This window comes from Mobula birostris, chromosome 2 (assembly GCF_030028105.1).
Source record: "Mobula birostris isolate sMobBir1 chromosome 2, sMobBir1.hap1, whole genome shotgun sequence".
NCBI classification, from domain to species: Eukaryota; Metazoa; Chordata; class Chondrichthyes; order Myliobatiformes; family Myliobatidae; genus Mobula; species Mobula birostris.
This window is the reverse complement of record NC_092371.1, coordinates 154,865,296-154,884,862: the sequence shown is the minus strand read 5'-3', so window position 1 is coordinate 154,884,862 and position 19,567 is coordinate 154,865,296. Positions and strand designations below refer to the sequence as shown.

The 19,567-nt window shown below is 40.6% G+C and overlaps 1 protein-coding gene across 1 annotated transcript in view; it reads right to left on the bottom strand.

The window, feature by feature from the left end:
• The window catches only part of rims1a (regulating synaptic membrane exocytosis 1a), a 479,607-nt gene that overhangs the window by 165,145 nt on the left and 294,895 nt on the right, over positions 1–19,567 (bottom strand). The window contains exons 20-21 of the mRNA XM_072250401.1: positions 14,057–14,146; positions 8,383–8,460 (exon numbers count right to left, since the gene is read on the bottom strand). Of these exons, the coding sequence (XP_072106502.1) occupies positions 8,383–8,460; positions 14,057–14,146 (168 nt within the window). The remainder of the gene's footprint in view (positions 1–8,382; positions 8,461–14,056; positions 14,147–19,567) is intronic.

The following is a 19,567-nucleotide window of genomic DNA, read 5'->3' as shown; positions in this document are numbered from 1 at the left end:
TGTGCTGTAGGTAAAGCAAAGGGACCGGTGCACATTGCAAGGTTGCCCGATCATGTAGCAGCTGCACAAACATTGGACATAGGAGGTGGAGGGAATGAACGTTTAGGGTGGTGGAAGGTATGCCAATCAAGCTCTGTCTGAGATACTGTTGAGCTTCTTGAGTATCGCTGGAGCCGCAAGCTCCCAGGCAAACGGAAAGTTAGTCAATCATGCTCTTGCCTTATAGATGTTGGAAAGGCCTTGCTGTGTTCCAAAGCGAGTCACTTGCAATAGGATACCTAGCATCTGACCTGCTCTAATTACCACCAAAACAGTATGTCTGGTCCAGTTGAGCTTCTGATGAATGGTGTCTCTCACGAAGTTGATGGTTGGTGCTGAGTCATGCCACTGATTGTCAAGGATAGATGATTAGACATTGTCATTGGAAGCAGCCATTGCTTGTCCATTCCTTGCCATTTGTCATCCTGAGCCTATGATGGACGTAGGCAGTCATCAATGGAATTAAACATTGTACAATCATTAGCAAACATCTCCACTACTGACCTTTTGATGGATGAAAGCCATTGATAAAGCAGCTGAAGACAGTTGAGTCTGCATCATTGCCCTAAGAAACTCCTGCCATCATGTCCCACAGCTGCAATGACTGACCTCCAAAAAACACATTGTGCTTAACCAGGATCTGCAAGACCTTTTCTTACTGTTACACTTGGTTTTTCATGGTGGTGGCCTCTCTCTCCCTGGGCAAAGACACATTGCACAGGACAGTGCAAGAATCAGAATAAGAATTAGATTTACTATAACTGACATATGCCATGGTATAACATATCGCTGCCAAACAGTATGTCACATATACTGTAAATTTAAAATAAGCAGTGCAAAGAGAGTGCAAAAGATAGTGTCCATTCAGAAAACTGATGGCAGAGGGGAAGAAGCTATTCCCAAAACGTTGCATGTTTGTCTTCTGGCCCCTCTATCTCCACTCTAATGGTAGAAATAAGAAGCAATGTCCTGGGTGATGCATGCTGCCTATTTCAGGTACCAGCTTTTATTTATGTTCTTGATGGTGGGGAGGTGTCACAAAAAACTGTGGTTCAATTGTTTAAGAAAAATAACAAGATGGCTTGAGTCGCAAAAATAGATGGAGGTGCTTTCATTTACCTCAAAACAAGACAAAAAAAACTGGGGCAAAAAAACAATATATATATAGCCACCCTCAGACTAAATACAAAAGAAAACTAACCCAAAGCCTTGGTAACCTGAGGCTTATAACTGCTAAGCCCCTCCCCCTAGACCAATCAAAAGCTAGTTAACTCAATTATCCAATCAAAGATGGTATCCTCCACCATCAGCACACCTGTGCAGGTTGCTGCTGCCTCTATATGAGACAGCTCCATGCAGCAGCTCTGTTTCAGACCCAGTCACTATTACTGCTGGGGCTGAATGTTTTACCGAGTGCGCCATGTGCCGTCCGTATTAGTGATGGGCCTTCATCACAGGAGGCTAGTGCCCATGATGTAGCTGGCTGAGTTTATAACCCTCCAAAGCTTTTTCCTATTCTGTGCAGTGGCCCCTCCATACCAGAAGGTGATGCAACTAGTTAGAAAGCTCTCCATGGTACATCCGTAGAAATTTACTACAGTCTTTGGTGACATACAAAATCTCCTAAAACTCCTAATGAAATATAGATGCTGGCTTGCCCTCTTTATAATTGCATCAATATGTTGGCCCCAGGATAGATCCTTAGAGATGTTGCCACCAAGGAACTTAAAACTGCTCACGCTTTTCATTGCCAATCCCTTGATGGGTGATGATGAAGACGATGATGACGTCGACTCAGATGTGAGAGGCCAGCGTTGGGCATTTTCATGCCTTACAAGGCATAGTTCAAAAGGCTGTGTGGGGCGCCATATGTGACATACTGTTTGTCAGCTGTGTGGGGCGCCATATGTGACATACTGTTTGTCAGCTGTGTGGGGCGCCTTGATGGGTACTGATGTGTATTCCATCAACTTTTCCTTTTTAAAGTCCACGATCAATGTTTTGGTCTTACTGATATTGAGTACAAAGTTATGGTACCACGCAACCAGCTAATCTATATCATTCCTGTAAACCTCCTCATCACCATCTGTGATTCTGCAGACAATACACGTGTCATCGGTGAATTTAAACATGGCACTTGTGCTGTGCTTAGCCACACAATCATAAGTGTAGAGAGAATAGAGCCCTAGGTTAAAAACTTTTTTGTCCTTCTATCATGTCTTTCCAGCCCAAAGCAAGTTCCTCCATTTTTTTGACAGGTGCAACATTGGCATCCAACTAAATGCAGTTTAGAGAGCCCTGTGTGCTCTGATATGGCCTTCCCACTTTTGTTCCTGCCTCATCCACCTGTTCTTGCACATTTGTGATATGCAAGTCACTGAACTATCCTTACTGAGACCAACAGAGTGTAAGCATCAGTGTTCTCTCCTGATGAATGCCCTATGTCAATGCATCATTCAGCATGTCAAACTGTTGTTGTTTTTCATGTTCAGTTCCATTCACAACTCCTCATCAAATGGACCAATCTATACCTATAAGACAAGTCAACATTAAGTGCATTATCATTGTCCATACATTGCTTACTTCAGGTCCACCTGAGTGACAATAGTATTCAATGTGGCTGGATGGGATTGAATTCCATTTTAAAATAGGGGAAAGGTCCCACTTCTTCCGTTCCAAAGACCAAATGTCCATTATATCCGAGCTGATACCTCTGCAGACATTCTTGTGGAATGGCTGGAGGGTTCTTTCCTGACAGAGAAGAAACATCATTGAGAGTAATAGATGTACTAAACGGGATAGAATTAGATGGTGATTATGCAAAGCATTGCATGAAGATGGAAGTTGAATGCCTGTACCAGCTAGATAGATACAGATATGAGGAAATGCAGACTGCGGTAGGCTCCCATGCTCACCTTTCTTGATTCTGATGCATCATTAAGCCACGTGGACAATGACTCCAGAAGTGGGGAACTTCTCACAGATGTGACAATCCCCAAGCTAACCTAATGGACACTCCTGACTGGCTTCTTATACCCGAGGATACTACGTACCCAGGGTAAAGAGTCACTGTCCCTGGCAGAAGTCCTGGCAAACTTTACACCATTTTGTGAGTTACAGATTTTGTGCACCTATTTCCAATACATTAAGTTTCATGTTCACAGTGCTCCTGTGAATGACGTAACTGGAAGACAGCCTTCTCAAACTCCCCAATGCCCCCAAACCTGAGCTATATTAAGACTGTGTTAAAAAGCCACTGACACATAATCAGTTGAAATTATTTAGTTTCTTGTTACCACTAGAGCCATCTATCATTCCCCACTATTCCTACCTGCTTGACTGTCAGTGGCTTGGAACATTAGGATTCATTTGAAAACCTCTGGGCAACCATAAAGCAAGCATTAGAAATTAAATCTATGTCATCTCTCTAAATTTCAGCCATTTAATACAGACATATCTTGCTTTTGCTCTTTTTCCTACTATCCTCTCCCTAATCTAATTACGTATTTTCTCCAAAATTATGAACAGATATGTCAAATTGATTAAATATTTTGTGTAAGTTTAGAGAAGTTCAGAACAACTGCTTTTACAATTTAAAACTGTACCTAAAACATATAATGAACAGATTTTTGTACTCAATTATGTCAATCTATCAGTTTTGCACCTTTGGTATTATTTTGAGAGCATTGTAACTGACTGCATCAATGTCTGGTATGGCAGAGGGGCTACTACACAGGATCGAAATAAGCTGTAAACAGTCAGCTTCATCATGGTCACTAGCCTCCAAAGTATCCAGGAAACCTTCAAGGAGCAATGCCTCAAAAAGGTGGCATCCATCATAAAGGACCCCATCACCCAGGACATGCCGTATTCTCACTGCTACCATCAAGAAGGGAGTACAGGAGCCTGAAGACACACACTCATCAGTTCAGGAACAGTTTCTTCCCCTCTGCCATTCGATTTCTGAATGGACATTGAACCCATGAACGCGACCTCACCACTTCTTTTATTTTTATTTTTGCACTACTTATTTACCTACTTAATAAATATATATATACTTACTGTAATTCACATTGTTTTCTCTATTACTGTGTATTGTATTGTACCGCTGCTGCAAAAACAAGTGATTATTAAACCTAATTCTGATTCTGATCTATCCTGCTCACCATTTTGAAGATAGGATAGCAACTAATATCCACCAGTCCATGGACTGCCACACCACTCCAGTTCCTCCCACCGTTCTCCCTGCATGCCCCCATTCCATTATTCCAGCTTCTCCATCATATCTGTTTTGAAGTAATCACCTTCCATACCACTGCATCTCATCTTGGCCCTTTCATGACGCAGACTCGATGGGCTAAATGGCCCATTTCTGCTCCTATATTTTATCATCTTTCTCTCATTCAGCATCTCAAAGGTTCTCTCCAGGTAGAGCAGCTACGTATTTTGGGTGTTAGGCTTGTTGGTCCTTGCAGCAAATGTGGAGTAAGAAAGAGCAGTCTGAAGAGAAAGCAAGGCAGACATGTAAATAAAACCAGGTGGAGAGATTCTGAGGAAGTCGGTGGGGAGAAGGGTCAGTAGTAGGATTCTTAACAGGACATTTCCCTAAAATTTCCTTGGCAATAATGTTAGGTTTTACACTATGGAAAGTCAAATATTGGTAGGACATGTAAAGCAAATGGCAGAATTGATAAACAAAGAGACCTTTGGACGCAAGTTCATACCTTGCTGAAGTGGTAACACAGGTAGATAAGATAGTGAAGGAGGCATGGGTATGCTTGCCTTTAAAACATTGGTTAGACTGCACGTGGAGTAATGCACACATCTCTAACCACCACGGTACAGAAAGGATGTGGTAACAATAGACAGCGAGAACAGAAGGGATTCACCATGATGCTGGTTGGAATGTAGTTCAAAGGAGGAATAGGACAGACTAGGTTTGTTCTCACTGGAACATAGGAAGCAGTGGAGAGTTTGCAAGGGAACCCAGTAATTAAAAATAAGATATTTAGAGATACAGCACAGTAAACTTCCCTGCCTGTACTCTCCCTGTGTTGCTGCTCTCTTGGAGTTAAGGGGGCAGCAGGTGGCTGAGAAGGATGGTTCAGCTGGGGACAGCACCGGCACACCAGTCACAGTAGCAATCTGAATTGACTAAGGATCAATCATCTGTGAGGAACTACGGATTGTCTAGTGGCAGGGCACAGAGGCTCAAACCTTCAGGGGACAACATATTCGTGGTTCACTAGCACTTCTCTGAGCAGGTCCGTGATGATTTTGCAATCCCCAAAGGCCTTTTCAGAGCATCAAAATTTGTACCGATCTGGAGCCTGGGTGGTCACAGTCTGTGTCCAGCCAGCAGTGAGTGGGACATATTTGGCAGAGAGGAAGACTGGCCATTTGCATTTGGAACTCCCAAATTCCAGCACTGAGTTAATGGAGGCCCCAACCATGCTCTGCTGAATTCATTGCTGTGTAGCTGGGTCTGTGATTGCTTGTGGTGAGCTGGTACCATTTCCCAAATGGAGAGGAAGGTGTTTAGGTTCCAGGCAAATCTGTATGAAGAGTGCAATAAAATCTTCCCCATGCTCTTTACTATTTTCTACAGGCTCTTTGATAGGCCGCTTGAATCACATCAGCTTTCTTCTATAGTCTTGCCTACAGAATTCTTCATCTCTAAGTCCACCAAAGCTGACCTGAGGCACATGCTCACCCTGTAGGGAACTGCCATTAGTCACCAGGCAGGTTTGCAGAGCACTTCTGCCACACCTTGTCACATGAAGTACACTTCTAAACTCTCTATGGCAAGAGATTGCACAACCTGACATATCACATCCAACAGAATAGCGGAATTAGTCCTTACTCTTAATAATTTCTCCTTTGGTTCCTCCCACTTCCTCCAAACTAAAGGTGTAGCCATGGGCACCCGTATGGGTCCTAGCTATGCCTGCCTTTTTGTTGGCTTTGTGGAACAATCTATGTTCCAAACCTATTCTGGTATCTGTCCGTGTTGTGTTGGCGCTGCTTCCTGCACGCATGCTGAGCTCATTGACTTCATTAACTTTGCCTCCAACTTTCACCCTGTCCTCAAGTTTACCTGGTCCATTTCTGACACATCCCTCCCCCCCTCCCCTTTCTAGATCTTTCTGTCTCTATCTCTGGAGACAGCTTATTTACTGATGTCTACTATAGGCCTACTGACTCTCACAGCTATCTGGACTATTCCTCTTCTCGCCCTGTCTCTTGCAAAAATGCCATTCCCTTCTCACAATTCCTCCGTCTCCGCCGCATCTGCTCTCAGGATGAGGCTTTTCATTCCAGGAAGAAAGAGATGTCCTCCTTTTTTAAAGAAAGGGGCTTCCCTTCCTCCACCATCATCTCTGCTCTCAAACGCATCTCCCCCATTTCATGCACATCTGCTCTCACTCCATCCTCCCGCCACCCCACTAGGAATAGGGTTCCCCTTGTCCTTACCTACTACCCCACCAGCTTCCGGGTCCAACATATTATTCTCCGTAACTTCCGCCACCTCCAACGGGATCCCACACTAAGCACATCTTTCCCTCCCCCCCCCCGCTTTCCGCAGGGATCGCTCCCTACGCGACTCCCTTGTCCATTCGTCCCACCCCACCGATCTCCCTCCTGGCACTTATCCTTGTAAGCGGAACAAGTGCTATACATGCCCTTACACTTCCTCCCTCACTACCATTCAGGGCCCCAGACAGTCCTTCCAGGTGAGGCGACACTTCACCTGTGAGTCGGCTGGGGTGATATACTGCATCCGGTGCTCCCAATACGGCCTTCTATATATTGGCGAGACCCAACGCAGACTGGGAGATCGTTTCACTGAACACCTACGCTCTGTCCGCCAGAGAAAGCAGGATCTCCCAGTGGCCACACATTTTAATTCCACGTCTTATTCCCATTCTGATATGTCTATCCACAGCCTCCTCTACTGTAAAGATGAAGCCACACTCAGGTTGGAGGAACAACAGCTTATATTCTGTCTGGGTAGCCTCCAACCCGATGGCATGAACATTGACTTCTCAAACTTCCGCTAATGCCCCACCTCCCCCTCGTACCCCATCCGTTATTTATTTATATACACACATTCTTTTTCTCTCTCTCCTTTTTCTCCCTCTGTCCCTCTCACTATACTTCTTGCCCATCCTCTGGGCTCCCTCCCTCCCCCTTTTCTTTCTCCCTAAGCTTCCTGTCCTATGATCCTCTCATATCCTTTTTGCTAATCAACTGTGCAGCTCTTGGCTCCATCCCTCCCCCTCCTGTCTTCTCCTATCATTTCGGATCTCCCCCTCCCACTTTCAAATCTCTTACTAGCTCTTCTTTCAGTTAGCCCTGACGAAGGGGCTCGGCCCGAAATGTTGACTGTACCTCTTCCTAGAGATGCTGCCTGGCCTGCTGCATTCACCAGCAATTTTTATGTGTGTTGCTTGGAATTCAAGCATCTGCCGATTTCCTCGTGTTTGCGTATATAGATTATCTAACATTTTTTTCTGCACCGATCCTAAAATGCCATAGTTTGCTGTAGTCACCAATCTTTCTTGACACCTTCAGCTGATTTTGGCAGAGGAGGAGCACCTGGAACAACAGACATTCTTGGGTTGCCAACTCAACCATGGGGTTTCCGACATCAGCACTGTGAATTGGGGAAGGGCATCGTGCCTGACTCCTACTGTGATCTAACTACACCTAGAGCAATGTCTTCAGCAATGCTCTGGGTAAATTGGAGCTGTGGCAACACAGCACTGGACCACCTTCGCTGCAGGGGACTGCTGCAATGAATAGAGCCAAACAAGCAGTACCAAATGCCACAAACAGTTGAGGTTCATGTCTGAAACCCATGCTCCCAGGGAACCATACCAAACAGCCTTGTACCCTCACACCCACCCCCAACTGTACAGTGCTAGTTTAGTGTACATTTTCAGAAACAAAATAATTTAGTGTTCTATAGATTCAAACTTTTCCAAAAGAAACTTCTCTTTTTTCACGTTGCACTGAATAACACATTGGTACTGTATAAGCTGTGGAAGTGATCTAGGTTCAACAATCAGTAGAAACATATGAAGGCGAAGGATGATTAAAATTGATACGAAGTTCTGATGGTGAAACCTATTCTTTGTAGTACCAGACTGTAGACTGGAACATGGAACAAGGATATAAACTGGAAGTCATTTACCACAGATCAAAAGCAGAAAATTAGAATTGTCAACTATACTTGGTATTGAAAATCACTAATTGAACTAAAAACAGTTAGATGTTCCAAATGAGCCAGCATATTTTGCTATACATATAACTTCATGTACACTTCGAATTATTCAGTACCTGTCATCTTCTGGAGAGGCATGCTGGATGTGAATCCTGGGACTAGGAGGTCGTTTCCTATCTAGGGAATGAAACCACCTGTTCCACCATGAAACAGGAAGATACATAGACAAGTTAAACAGAGACTGGGAACCAGAAACTGCTAGCAAAGGCTTAGCGGTAGATGGCTGACTAGGAGTGTACCCCAGGTGTCTCAACATAAGTAACATGGAAACTAATTGAGATTTTATAATGATAATTTTGCCCATGAATGATGTGGAGCTGAAAATGGTGATGACAAATGATGGTGATGCTATCATTCAATCTTTATGCAACTGCTGGAATGTTTTGATCAAATTTACGTTAGTTTGAAGTAAAAAGGTCTGTCCAAAGTTGCATTAGACAGTGGGAATATGCAGGCAATCTGGTAATGTGCATCTTGTATAACTCTGTGTTAGACCTCACACTTATGATGTCCTTTTGTTTGATGCATCCTTTTTTAGAGATTTTGTTATGGTTTGTCCGGTGCTTGAAATTTATCCCCACCATGTGAAAAAATGTGGCTTTCTGTTGTACGCTACTTTATCATCCCCTTCTTGTGTAATAGATGGTGAGGTCACCTAATACACTTCTTCCATGACTGTGACTTTGAGGATTTCTGGAAACTGAAGGTAGATAATCTGAATCTTATTTCTTCAGTAAGTATACCAAAATAGCTCTAAGCTGTAAGACGGAAGTATTAAAAGAGATCTCAGAGCAAAGGTTTTACACAGAATGTATCTGCTATGCACTGCCAGAGGCGATGGTGGGATCAGATTAGATCACTGCATTGGAAAAGAAAAGGCATTTGGACAGGGATTTGAATGGGCAAGGCACAGACCTATTGTGGGCAAATGAGATTAGTATGGATGAGCAAAATGGTTGGCAAGGACATAATGGGCCCATTTCTGTGCTGTATGACTATGAGAAATGTGTGACCTTCCTTATTAATAATGATAATCTCATGATGGTGGATTTATCCAATGAAACATGAGCCCTGTGCATTACTTCTGATGAGTCTATCTGTTCAAATAGTGATATACAAGGCTTTTCCCATCTACTCTGAATATTATGTAGAAGCCTAGGGATTTAACTTTTTCAAATAATCTGCCATAACATTCTCAAGACCAACCCTGTTACCAAAAAAAGTCTGTGAACATGCTAATCAGCCATCAAATGATGATGAAAACTGTGATCACTAAACAGGAATGGAATGTTCCAGAGCTTGATGAAATCCCTCTGCAGTTTGGTTGATGACACTAATTCCAGATCAATGGTCTGGAAACTGACCCTGTGCTGACATATCCAATGCTACTTGATGTAGTGTAGATGATATGTAACAAATGTTCAAAATGAAAGCATGCTGAATGAACCACAGAATATTATTTAGAAAATAAAATCATCCAATTTTTTTTGGGCATTTTTCTCTCTTGATACCCTCCTAAATACTGGACCTCTAAATCTTGGGATTTACATGGAGGAGTTGGAATTTCAAAGAGGAGAAGTTACAGAATTGGACATATAAAAGGCAAATGTAAAACGGATATGCCTTACTTCTCAAAGGGTAGCACACGATACCCTTCTGCATGTTGAGCTTTCCAGCTCCTTCCTTTGGTCTGGGTTTTGGTGAATTTATCATTCTGCTCACTGAGAACACAAGGATTCAGGACCATTGCTTCATTGCAAGCTCCTTGGGTTTAATAGTTGGCATGGCTCCAAGGGCCTACTTCTGTGATGTATGACTCTCTGACTTTGAAGTGAGCCCAAATAATCCACAATGTGTGGTATTGTTATTGAAGATTAACCCATCTCCACCTAATAATCACACATGCATAATGCTGCACACATGCAACACGTGCATGTGTAGTCATACACACCGTATCACAACCACAAAGTATACACACACACACCCACACAGCAGGTTTAGCCAAAGCATGCAAATAGATGCCTTGCTGATTTCCCTTTTCTTGATAAGGAATCCTAAAGTCTATTACAGACTCCATATAGATCTATCCTACTGGTTTGGAGGATGTTTTTAACCAGCTTGGCACTGAGAAGAGGAAGTTACCTTTTTTAGACGTATGTATAAGTTTTGGAATCTTGATTCCAATTAAGTGATTACAGTTAGAGCTCTGGTATTTCACAACGAATTACAAATATTTTAAATTATTTTTGTTCTGTCACATGATTAATATGAAAGATAATAGTGTTCACAGCATTATGTTGAATTGGTCAGCTGGCGCTCTGTGTGATGAATAATAAGGTCCACATCAGCCTGCTATGCCTGTTAAGGATGACTCCAGTTTTCATCATTTCAATGAAGGCATGTGGCTTCTCTCAACACAAGCTAAGTGAAAGAATTTGGGGAGTATGAAATAAGTCATAGCTGCCATCTAAATGCTTACCTTGTGAAAGTTAAATTTTCCCTTTTCTAAGTTTTTGTGGTACACTTATTCCAAATATATTTCTTAATATCTTCAAATGTGTTAAGATGGCATAAAGGTTCTCTTTTGTCATTGAATCACATAGGTGTGATTTTCACTGCTTGAGTCTGAGGGGAATGCACTATGAGTGCAAGTTTATTCGGGAAAAAAGTAAAGAATGAAATATTTCAGGAAGCACAATTCAACTGGTAACCTTTTTGAGAAGTCAGGCCTGGATTAGTCAAACTCGGCCAGGCTAGTATCAAAACCTACCAAGGAAAACCATTAAATCACTAGGAAAACGTACAAGGATAAGAAGGGATTTTACTAGCTTGACTTTATTTGACATCCAGTTATTTTTAGTAGATGCAGTACCATATTGTGTCTAAACACATCACCATCCTACAAAACCACTGTCTATCTGGGGCATTGTTCCAGTTGGCTGTTTACCGCTGAGCAATACAAGAAAACATCAAAGTACCTCCAGTCAATCTTGCAAAGCTTGGAAAATCTGGCAAAGCAGCCGAAAGTGAGGAAAAGTGAAGAAAGCTGCCACAATGCCTGTACCTTGTGCAGTGCTCAGAAAGAGCTGGTTGGCTTCCATGCATTTCGCCTGTCCAAATTAAAGCCAAACACTGCCTATGCACATCTTGTCAATACTCTTAGTTTTTAAGTTGCTCTGTTCAAGGATGAAGCACAGCCTAAGGAGAATAAAAACTCTAAATAACATGAAGGAGAAAGGCCCTTAATATGTTGACAGGTTCTAAACAATGCATTCGAGCAAAATATACCTTTGTCTTTGATATATTTTGTTTTTCCCCTTTGTTTTATATGCACAACATATTTTGTTTGTCTTCAGCTCTTAAGCATTAGGATTTGACCTCAAGGTGCAGAACACAAATACAAAATACATGTTTATACTGTTATATGTAAATATAGAAAATTAATCCTGTCCAATGATTTTAAAAATTATATACAGTATACTATTAAATTTCAAACAGTTTAAATCAATTTCTTAATTAAATCTGCTGTATGAAAACAACAGTAAAAAGCTAACATGTAGTTAATGGCCTTTGAAGGATATTGAGGGAAAAAAAGTAACTACTTTGAGCTTTGGTGACATACAAACATCCTATTTGCATCAGGAAGGAAAAATCAGAGATTCCAACTTTCAATTACATTTTGTGACTGGTGACCTCTGTATTCCAATTCCAGCCACTTAAAGCATTTGATCATGGCAGCAAAGCTACTGTGTATACTCATCAGGCTAGAGTGAGTACCAACACTCTTGAGATTTTAAATGAAACTGGAAGTCGATCCACTGGGTTATGCCCAAATTTGAGACTTAATTGCCAAGGGAAGAGAGATTAAGTTGGTGTGATTGCCACAATGGGTGTTCAGGGCTGGGAAATATTTTGCTACTCAGGCACTCAATATCACGACTAAACTTAGATTTAGGGCAAACAGCTGAAAGCTAAACTCACAGCACCAGTGAAATTTCTTTCCACTTGAAGTACTTTGTTACAATCAAAGAGGGAACTGTTAGTTAAACATATACTCCTCAGTTCCAAGAAAGATATAACTCAAAATATTCATGCCTTAACTATCCCCTCTATTCGCCACAAGTGACCCAGTGGAACAAATCTACTTTTGTGCTGCCTCTAAAGCCATGAGGTTTGGGGATACTGAGCAAGAGTATGCACAAGGTGCTTGTAATCCTGATAACATTTGTGTTTCAAAACAAGTGTATTGTTTCTTTGGCAATGATTGAGATGTTTAACTACTGAAGATATTCACAAAACTGCAGTTTATGCATCAACCAGTATACACCTGCAGTGCTTTAATTATTCCTAATAGTGATTATTTTTAATTTAATGCTTAGGGTGCATTTTAACTACATCCACACAGTTTAGGGGTGCAAAGCCTCCTCAATTGAACTAGAAGCTCTAGGAATTGAAAATTAGTCTCTTGAGAAAGCTCTTCAAGTTTTGTTGTGAAGTTACTAGAGTTGGGAATATTGTTGAAGGAGCATTTGAATTCAAGACTCAAGAGTGTTTGTCATTTCCAGTACACAAATGTAAAGATGGCATTGAAAGCACTAAAATTGTGCTTTGGGAGCACATAGAGCCCAGCATCCTGGCCCAAGCTACAGACACCTCCTCCCCATCAATGGAAGAATCTGTTGTGCAGAATTTGCCTCATCAGTTACTTCAGAGCCTGAATGGAAACTATTCATCTTCAAACCCAAGGGACTACAGAAAAGAGATGAGAATAAAGATTTAACTGACAGTCAAGGATTTTACCATGGGGTAAGGAAGAATTTGTTTGCTTTCCAATTGGCATGTGGAACTGACTATAGGTACATTAAGAACAATAGTTGGAGCCTGAGTGGGTTAGTTGAAAAGGGAAAACGCAAAATACCCTTGGAGTGAATGAACCCTCCTATTTATATCCAATTAAAGGTAGTAATCCCACTATCCATTGGTAAATGTCCAGACCTTTTCTGGAAGGTTTCCAAGAAGATACAAATGTAATTAAGGATATCTGGAAATCCCCTACCAGTGACACTCAGTAGGATCCAGCTACACAAACATTGGACTAGTTGGACACACACACTTCAGGAGTGAATAAATAACAACCAGGAACAGGGAACTTCACTAAATATTCTGCTTGCATATACATCACTTCCTGAACTAAGATGAAGATTTTGTATATTTTTGTATATTTTACTATTCTAATTTGTGATTATCCCATCAAGGCTTAAAGTGATTACAGACCAAACCTCATAACTCAGAAACCCAGGTAAATTTGCAGGCAGAATCAAATAGGACCTACTTCTATTTTAATTCATGAAATTATAATTATAATAGCATCTGCTTGAATTCTGTTTAAAAAGATTCAATTTTAAACTCTTAACTTTTGTTCCTAAACACTAGCCACTGAGTAATGGGGTACAGATCACTGTCAACATATGAAAGGCTTTCTACAAGCTGGAGGAAGAAAAGTAAGCAAGGAAAGCAAAATTATTGAACTGCCGAGCACTTAATGTAAAAGATATACACAAGGTTAATACGGTTCAAGTCTGAGGATTCACCTGAGCAAAAGGGTAAAAAACATTGTAAACACTGCTACAATCGGAATATGACACAAAACTAAGAAACCTACAGGGTCACGACTAAAGAAACACGGAATCATCAGCACAGATGACAAGGATAAAAAAGGGTTGGATATACCTGTCTTGTTCTGGTGACTGTAAACTAGAATCTGGTCTCAAACAGTTGGTGCTAGCACTCCTAGCCCTGTCAAGAGAGTGCTGTATTTCACTAATGCCAGTACATGGGATCCAATGGTGGAAGAGGAGGAGGACAGGAAAGGAAAACAAAGAAGGAATATAATGTTAGATCGTAAATCATAAAGGCAATGCACTCTTTAAAACATGATACAAAAACAGTTATGATTTCAATCATTCAAAAATGCTGGAATGTTGGCAGGGTGAATGTTAAAACAATCCAGTCAAAAACAATAATCATGGCACAATTAAAGCAATCTTTGACAATCATTTGCTAATGTTTAACCCTTTCATTAGCAAAAAATCAATATAACAAGCAAGAGTTGGTTGAGAATGCAGCAGCATGATTTGATGGATAGCAATTGGCATGTTGATGATTTCTGCTTGGAACTCACAAGATGCAATAGGATTGCACAAACATTGACCATTTTATTTGGGTGTTATCAGAACTCTGAAAAACATTGTGACATTAGCTCCAACCCCAAAGGGTCACATCTGAAGATATGCAGGGCTGCAAAGCTTCTTCTGAACTGGAATAACACTTGTCCACTGAAGGTGTTATGGCTAATCTAAGAGGGCTGTGAAAGGTAAATCCAATGTGGATTTGGGGAATTGATGTGTTAATTCCAGAAATAACTGAACATTGCAAGATGTCAGGACTAAGGTGTGCAAAAAGTAGGATTAATAGTCCTCTATAGGCCAATTAAAAACCACGATAGGCTGTAATAATGTAGTTCCCCACTTATATGCACATTATGGTTACATTTTATATTAAAACTATTATATACACAGTATAAACTCACTCAGGCAGGAATTTTTTCATATTTCAGAATTATTTGCAAAACTGTATATCATAATTTTGTGTGAACTGAGCCAGCAAAGAGGAATCGGCAGGCGGCTGAACCATCATCAGTGGAAAACGTGGAGCCAGATCAAAAAATCAGGTATCAACTGACATTACACAAAAACACATGCAAGTCAAGAAGATCTATTATGCCAATATCTCAATGCACAAACACTAACCTTACAAAAGGCCAATGCTTTCACTAAAATAAAGCACCTCTAGCATTGACAGATAACTTTAAATTTCCATACATAGGAAAAAATCTGATTTCAAAGAATCAATGAAATAAGTTATGTAAACTGCTTTTAAAATAAAATGTCGCTTTTATATTTTAAACTCATCTGTGGACATAGACACTCCATCCCTCAATGGATTGTCTTTAAAACCATTTCCATCCATTGGGTGACAATGTCCTGTCTATCACTGGTTATTCACAGCTCTGCAACCTAAAGTCAGACAGATTTTCCTTCCTTACTGATGCTGCCCTTCCTTCCTCAAACTTACTTACACTGCTCACCCTATCACACTGCTGCTCTCCCCCACGTGCAGCTCTTCCCACATAATACCATCTTCTGTACTCATTGCTATCTCCCTCACGCTTCTGGGCTCTCAATCCACCATATGGTTCCCTCACTCTCAATGCCACCTCCTCCATTCAATATCCCCAACCCTACTGACATTGATCACCCCACTCTCACTGCCCATTCCCTCTCAAACTCTTCCCTCTCTCCCTCTACTTAAATTGCTCCCTCTCATTGTTATTGCCCACTCTCACTGACACCATGCCAGACATCACTCACTTTCTTCCCCTCTCTTTCCTACTGAAATGTGGTTCCCTCATCCAAATCATTCTTCTTAATTGTTAAAAGATGAGACCCTATCACTGACTTCAGTAGCTGTTCCTTTGTCAAGACTCCCAATTCAAGAATGATTATAAACCTAATCTTAATTTCTCCTATTAACAAAGGCTTAAACGAGGCTACAATAACACAGAGTCATAGAATAGCACAGGAACAAGCCATTTGGCCTATAATGTTGTGCCAGGCTAATTAAACTGGTAATGAAATGAATCCCTTCTTCCTCACAATATCCATATCTCTCCACTATTTGCACATTCAGGAGCCTATCTAAGAGCCTCTAGCATAATTATATCCATTACCACTCCTAGCAGCACAATCCAGGCACCCACTACATGCTGTGCTTAAAAAAAAAACTTCCCCTGCAAGTTACTCTGCTCACCTTAAACTTATGCATATTATTGTTAGAGATCTCGACCATGGGATAAATTATACAGGCTATCTACTCTGTCTATGCCTGTCATAATCTTATAAACCCATTTCCAGCCTCATATTTGCTTTCCCACTGTTTAGGATGCCACCAAGGGAAAGAGGGTTGTAGCTGGAGAATTCAGGAAGGGAGACAGTAAAATTCTAGTCTATATTAACAAGAGAAAGGTGAAAGTTTTAGACCAAGGGTTCCCAGATTAGGATTCATGGTTCATGGTATTGGTCCCTGGCATAAAAAAGGTTGGGAACTACTGGAACCACATGTTTTAGCTTGTTTACAAGTGGATAAACTCCTAGGATTGGTGATGACCCCAAGCTAGGGAAGGCAAGGGAAAAGATTTTTGGGAGCTTGACAGAGGTTTGTTAATTTTTGTTGGCCGAAAGTGCCAGATGACTGGAGAATAGCAAATGTGGCACTTTTATTCAAGAAGGACAGTAGGAAACTGACTGGTAACTACACATTTGAGTCCAAAGTCAATGGTAAGGAAGTAATTATTAAAAAAATCCTGATGAACAGCACTAATTTAAAGTTCAAAAATAAAAATTAAGCATCTTTAGAAAAGCTACCCATCAACTGCTTTATACTGCACTGTATGTACTAAATAAACCATGCAACCTAAGTTTTGTTGGTTTATGGAAAAGGCATTGATGAACAATGACTCTGATCTCTTTCACCTTTTTGTACCAGATTAGGGCTGATCTATATCTTAATTCTACCTAATACCTTAATTAATTTCCTAGCCTAACGATCTGTTAGTTACAGAGTGAGGGTTTTGATTGTTAGCAGAGAAGGGTTTTGGAGAGTTGTTCCAGATACCCCTTTTGTTAAAGAAAGAGCTTGCTCTAATTTTATGTTCCATTGTCTTGGATTCCCTCACCCACTAGAGAAACTGGTTTCTTTCCACCCTTTCTAACCTATAAAAACTTAAATCACCTGAAACACCAAATTAAAATCCTCCTTGAACTTTAGCACAGGGAGTACAATTCTTATCCAAGCAACCTTTCCTTGTAATTTTACCTTGGACCAAGCATCTTCTGGTGATCTTGTACTGCAATTTCTTCCCCTAAAGCAGTATATCCTTTCTAAGCTATAGCACGCTTTAATGAGACTTTTTATTGCCCTTGAGATGAGGTCATCAACTGTGCAATTTTTAACGAAGCATCTTAGTTTCTCTTCTCAATGAAGCCTCTACTCATTGATACCATCAAGGAGGACATTCAGAAGCCTGAAGATACACACTCAATGTTTCAGGAACAGTTTCTTCTCCTCTCCCATCATATTTCTGAATGGACAATGAATCCATGAATACTACCAATTTTTTTGCTCTCTTTTTACACTACTTATGCAATTTTTAATATATATTTCTTATTGTAATTTATATATGTTTATTCTTATGTATTGCAATGTACTTCACCACAAAACAACAAATGCCAGTGATATTAAACTTGATTCTGATTCAGCAATGTTAGCAAATAAAAGTAGCCTCAAGCCAATAAATATGTTGGGACAGATGACCAAAAGTTTGGACAACGAGGCAGTTTTAAAGCAGCATCGTAGCACCATGGTCCTGGAAAACGATGTCTCATTTTTACTATGCTCTGTACCAGCAGTTATGGTTGAAATGACAATAAAAAGTGACTTAACTTGAAGGGAGCAGTCAGGGAGGAAAATATAGGAAAGTAATTTCAGAGCCTAGGAACATGGCAGATGATATCACAGTTGGTGATAGTGGAAGATTAAGAGGCCAGAAATGGAGGGTTGTAAATAGCTGAGCAATACCTTTGAAGAAGATTGCAGAGGTACTGTGTTATGAAACATGAAGGAATTTAAAACCAAAGTTGAGAACATTAAAACTGAGGTACTACTTAACTGGATGCCAAATAGCTAGAGAATAACTGTGCATGAGATTTTTATATTAATTTTGCACCTGTACACTAGATTTGGTATGTTTTATACATAAGGCATCCTATTAGCAGTATCTCCACAGGACCTAGTTTAGTATTAATTAACACTGCAATGGTAAAAGATGCTAGGTTAAAGGTGAGTGTTACAAGAAAGGGATACCTAATGTTAGTGGGCTGCAATCAGGCAGAAGGGGAAGGAATCAACTCAGAGGCAGGGTGACTACAGAAGACATGACTCAGCTCATTAAGCAATGGTAGGGCTCAAGCATATGAACATGCCATTCAGAGCAGGGGGAAGCTCCTTGAGTTAACTGCACTGTTTAAAAGGATCATGGTCAATCTGACTGTAACTTCAGCTCTGCTTTTCTATCTGCCCTCCATAACTCTTCACTTCATGCTTAAAAATACCTATCCAACTCTGCCTTAAAATATTTAAAAACTCCACTTCTGCCACTGTTTGAGAGAAAACTTCATGTTATTCCTGCCTTAAATTGGCAATACATATAGTTTTCTTTCAAAGGGGAATGACTTCTCCCTTAGAAGGAGAAGATGCAGGATCGGGTCACCCAAAGGTAAAGATAAATTTAAACTGCAAGGAAAGTAGCATGGATAAGAATTGTATTCTCTCTGGTAAAATTCAAGGAGGATTCAAATTAGGTGTTTAAATTGATTTAAGTTTTTATAGCTTAGAAAGGTTGGAACGAAACCAGTCTCTCTGGTGGGGGAGGGAATCCAGAACAAAGGAACATAAACTTAAACGGTAGCATAGAGGTTACTCTGACACTACCACAGCTTGGGTCATCGGAGTTCAGAGATCAATCCCAGTGTCCTCTGTAAGGAGACTCTGTATATCCTCCCTGTGGAATGCGTGGTTTTTCTTCAGGTACTCCAGTTCCTTCCCATAGTCCAAAGACGTACTGATTAGCAGGTTAATTGGTCATGGTAAATTGTCCCGGGATTAGGTTAGGTTAAATTGCAGTTGTCAGGGTTTGCTAGGCAGCTCAGCTTGAAGGGCTGGTAGGGCCAATTCCACTTTGTATCTCTAAATAAATTAACGAAAAATAAATAGCTACATTTCTTTAAAACTGCAACTACTGTTAAATGTAGCCACTAGAGGGTAGTAAATTCTATTCCTGTTCTTCAGATAAGTAGCAAGAAAGTAACTGGCACATCCAGACACTTTCAACGTTTCTTACCTAATCAAGATGTCTGTAAATGACAATATCCGTGATTCGCCACTCTGAGATCTATCCAGTCTATGGCTGGATTTAAAGCAGGAAGGCAAAGTGGAGCTTCAGGAGCAGTTTAAAAATTAAATATTAAAAGCAAATTATTAATTCATGCAAACACACAGAATTATCCACTCTAAATCAGAAAAATCAAATATATAAAAATAAGGTAGCAAATAAGAGACATACAG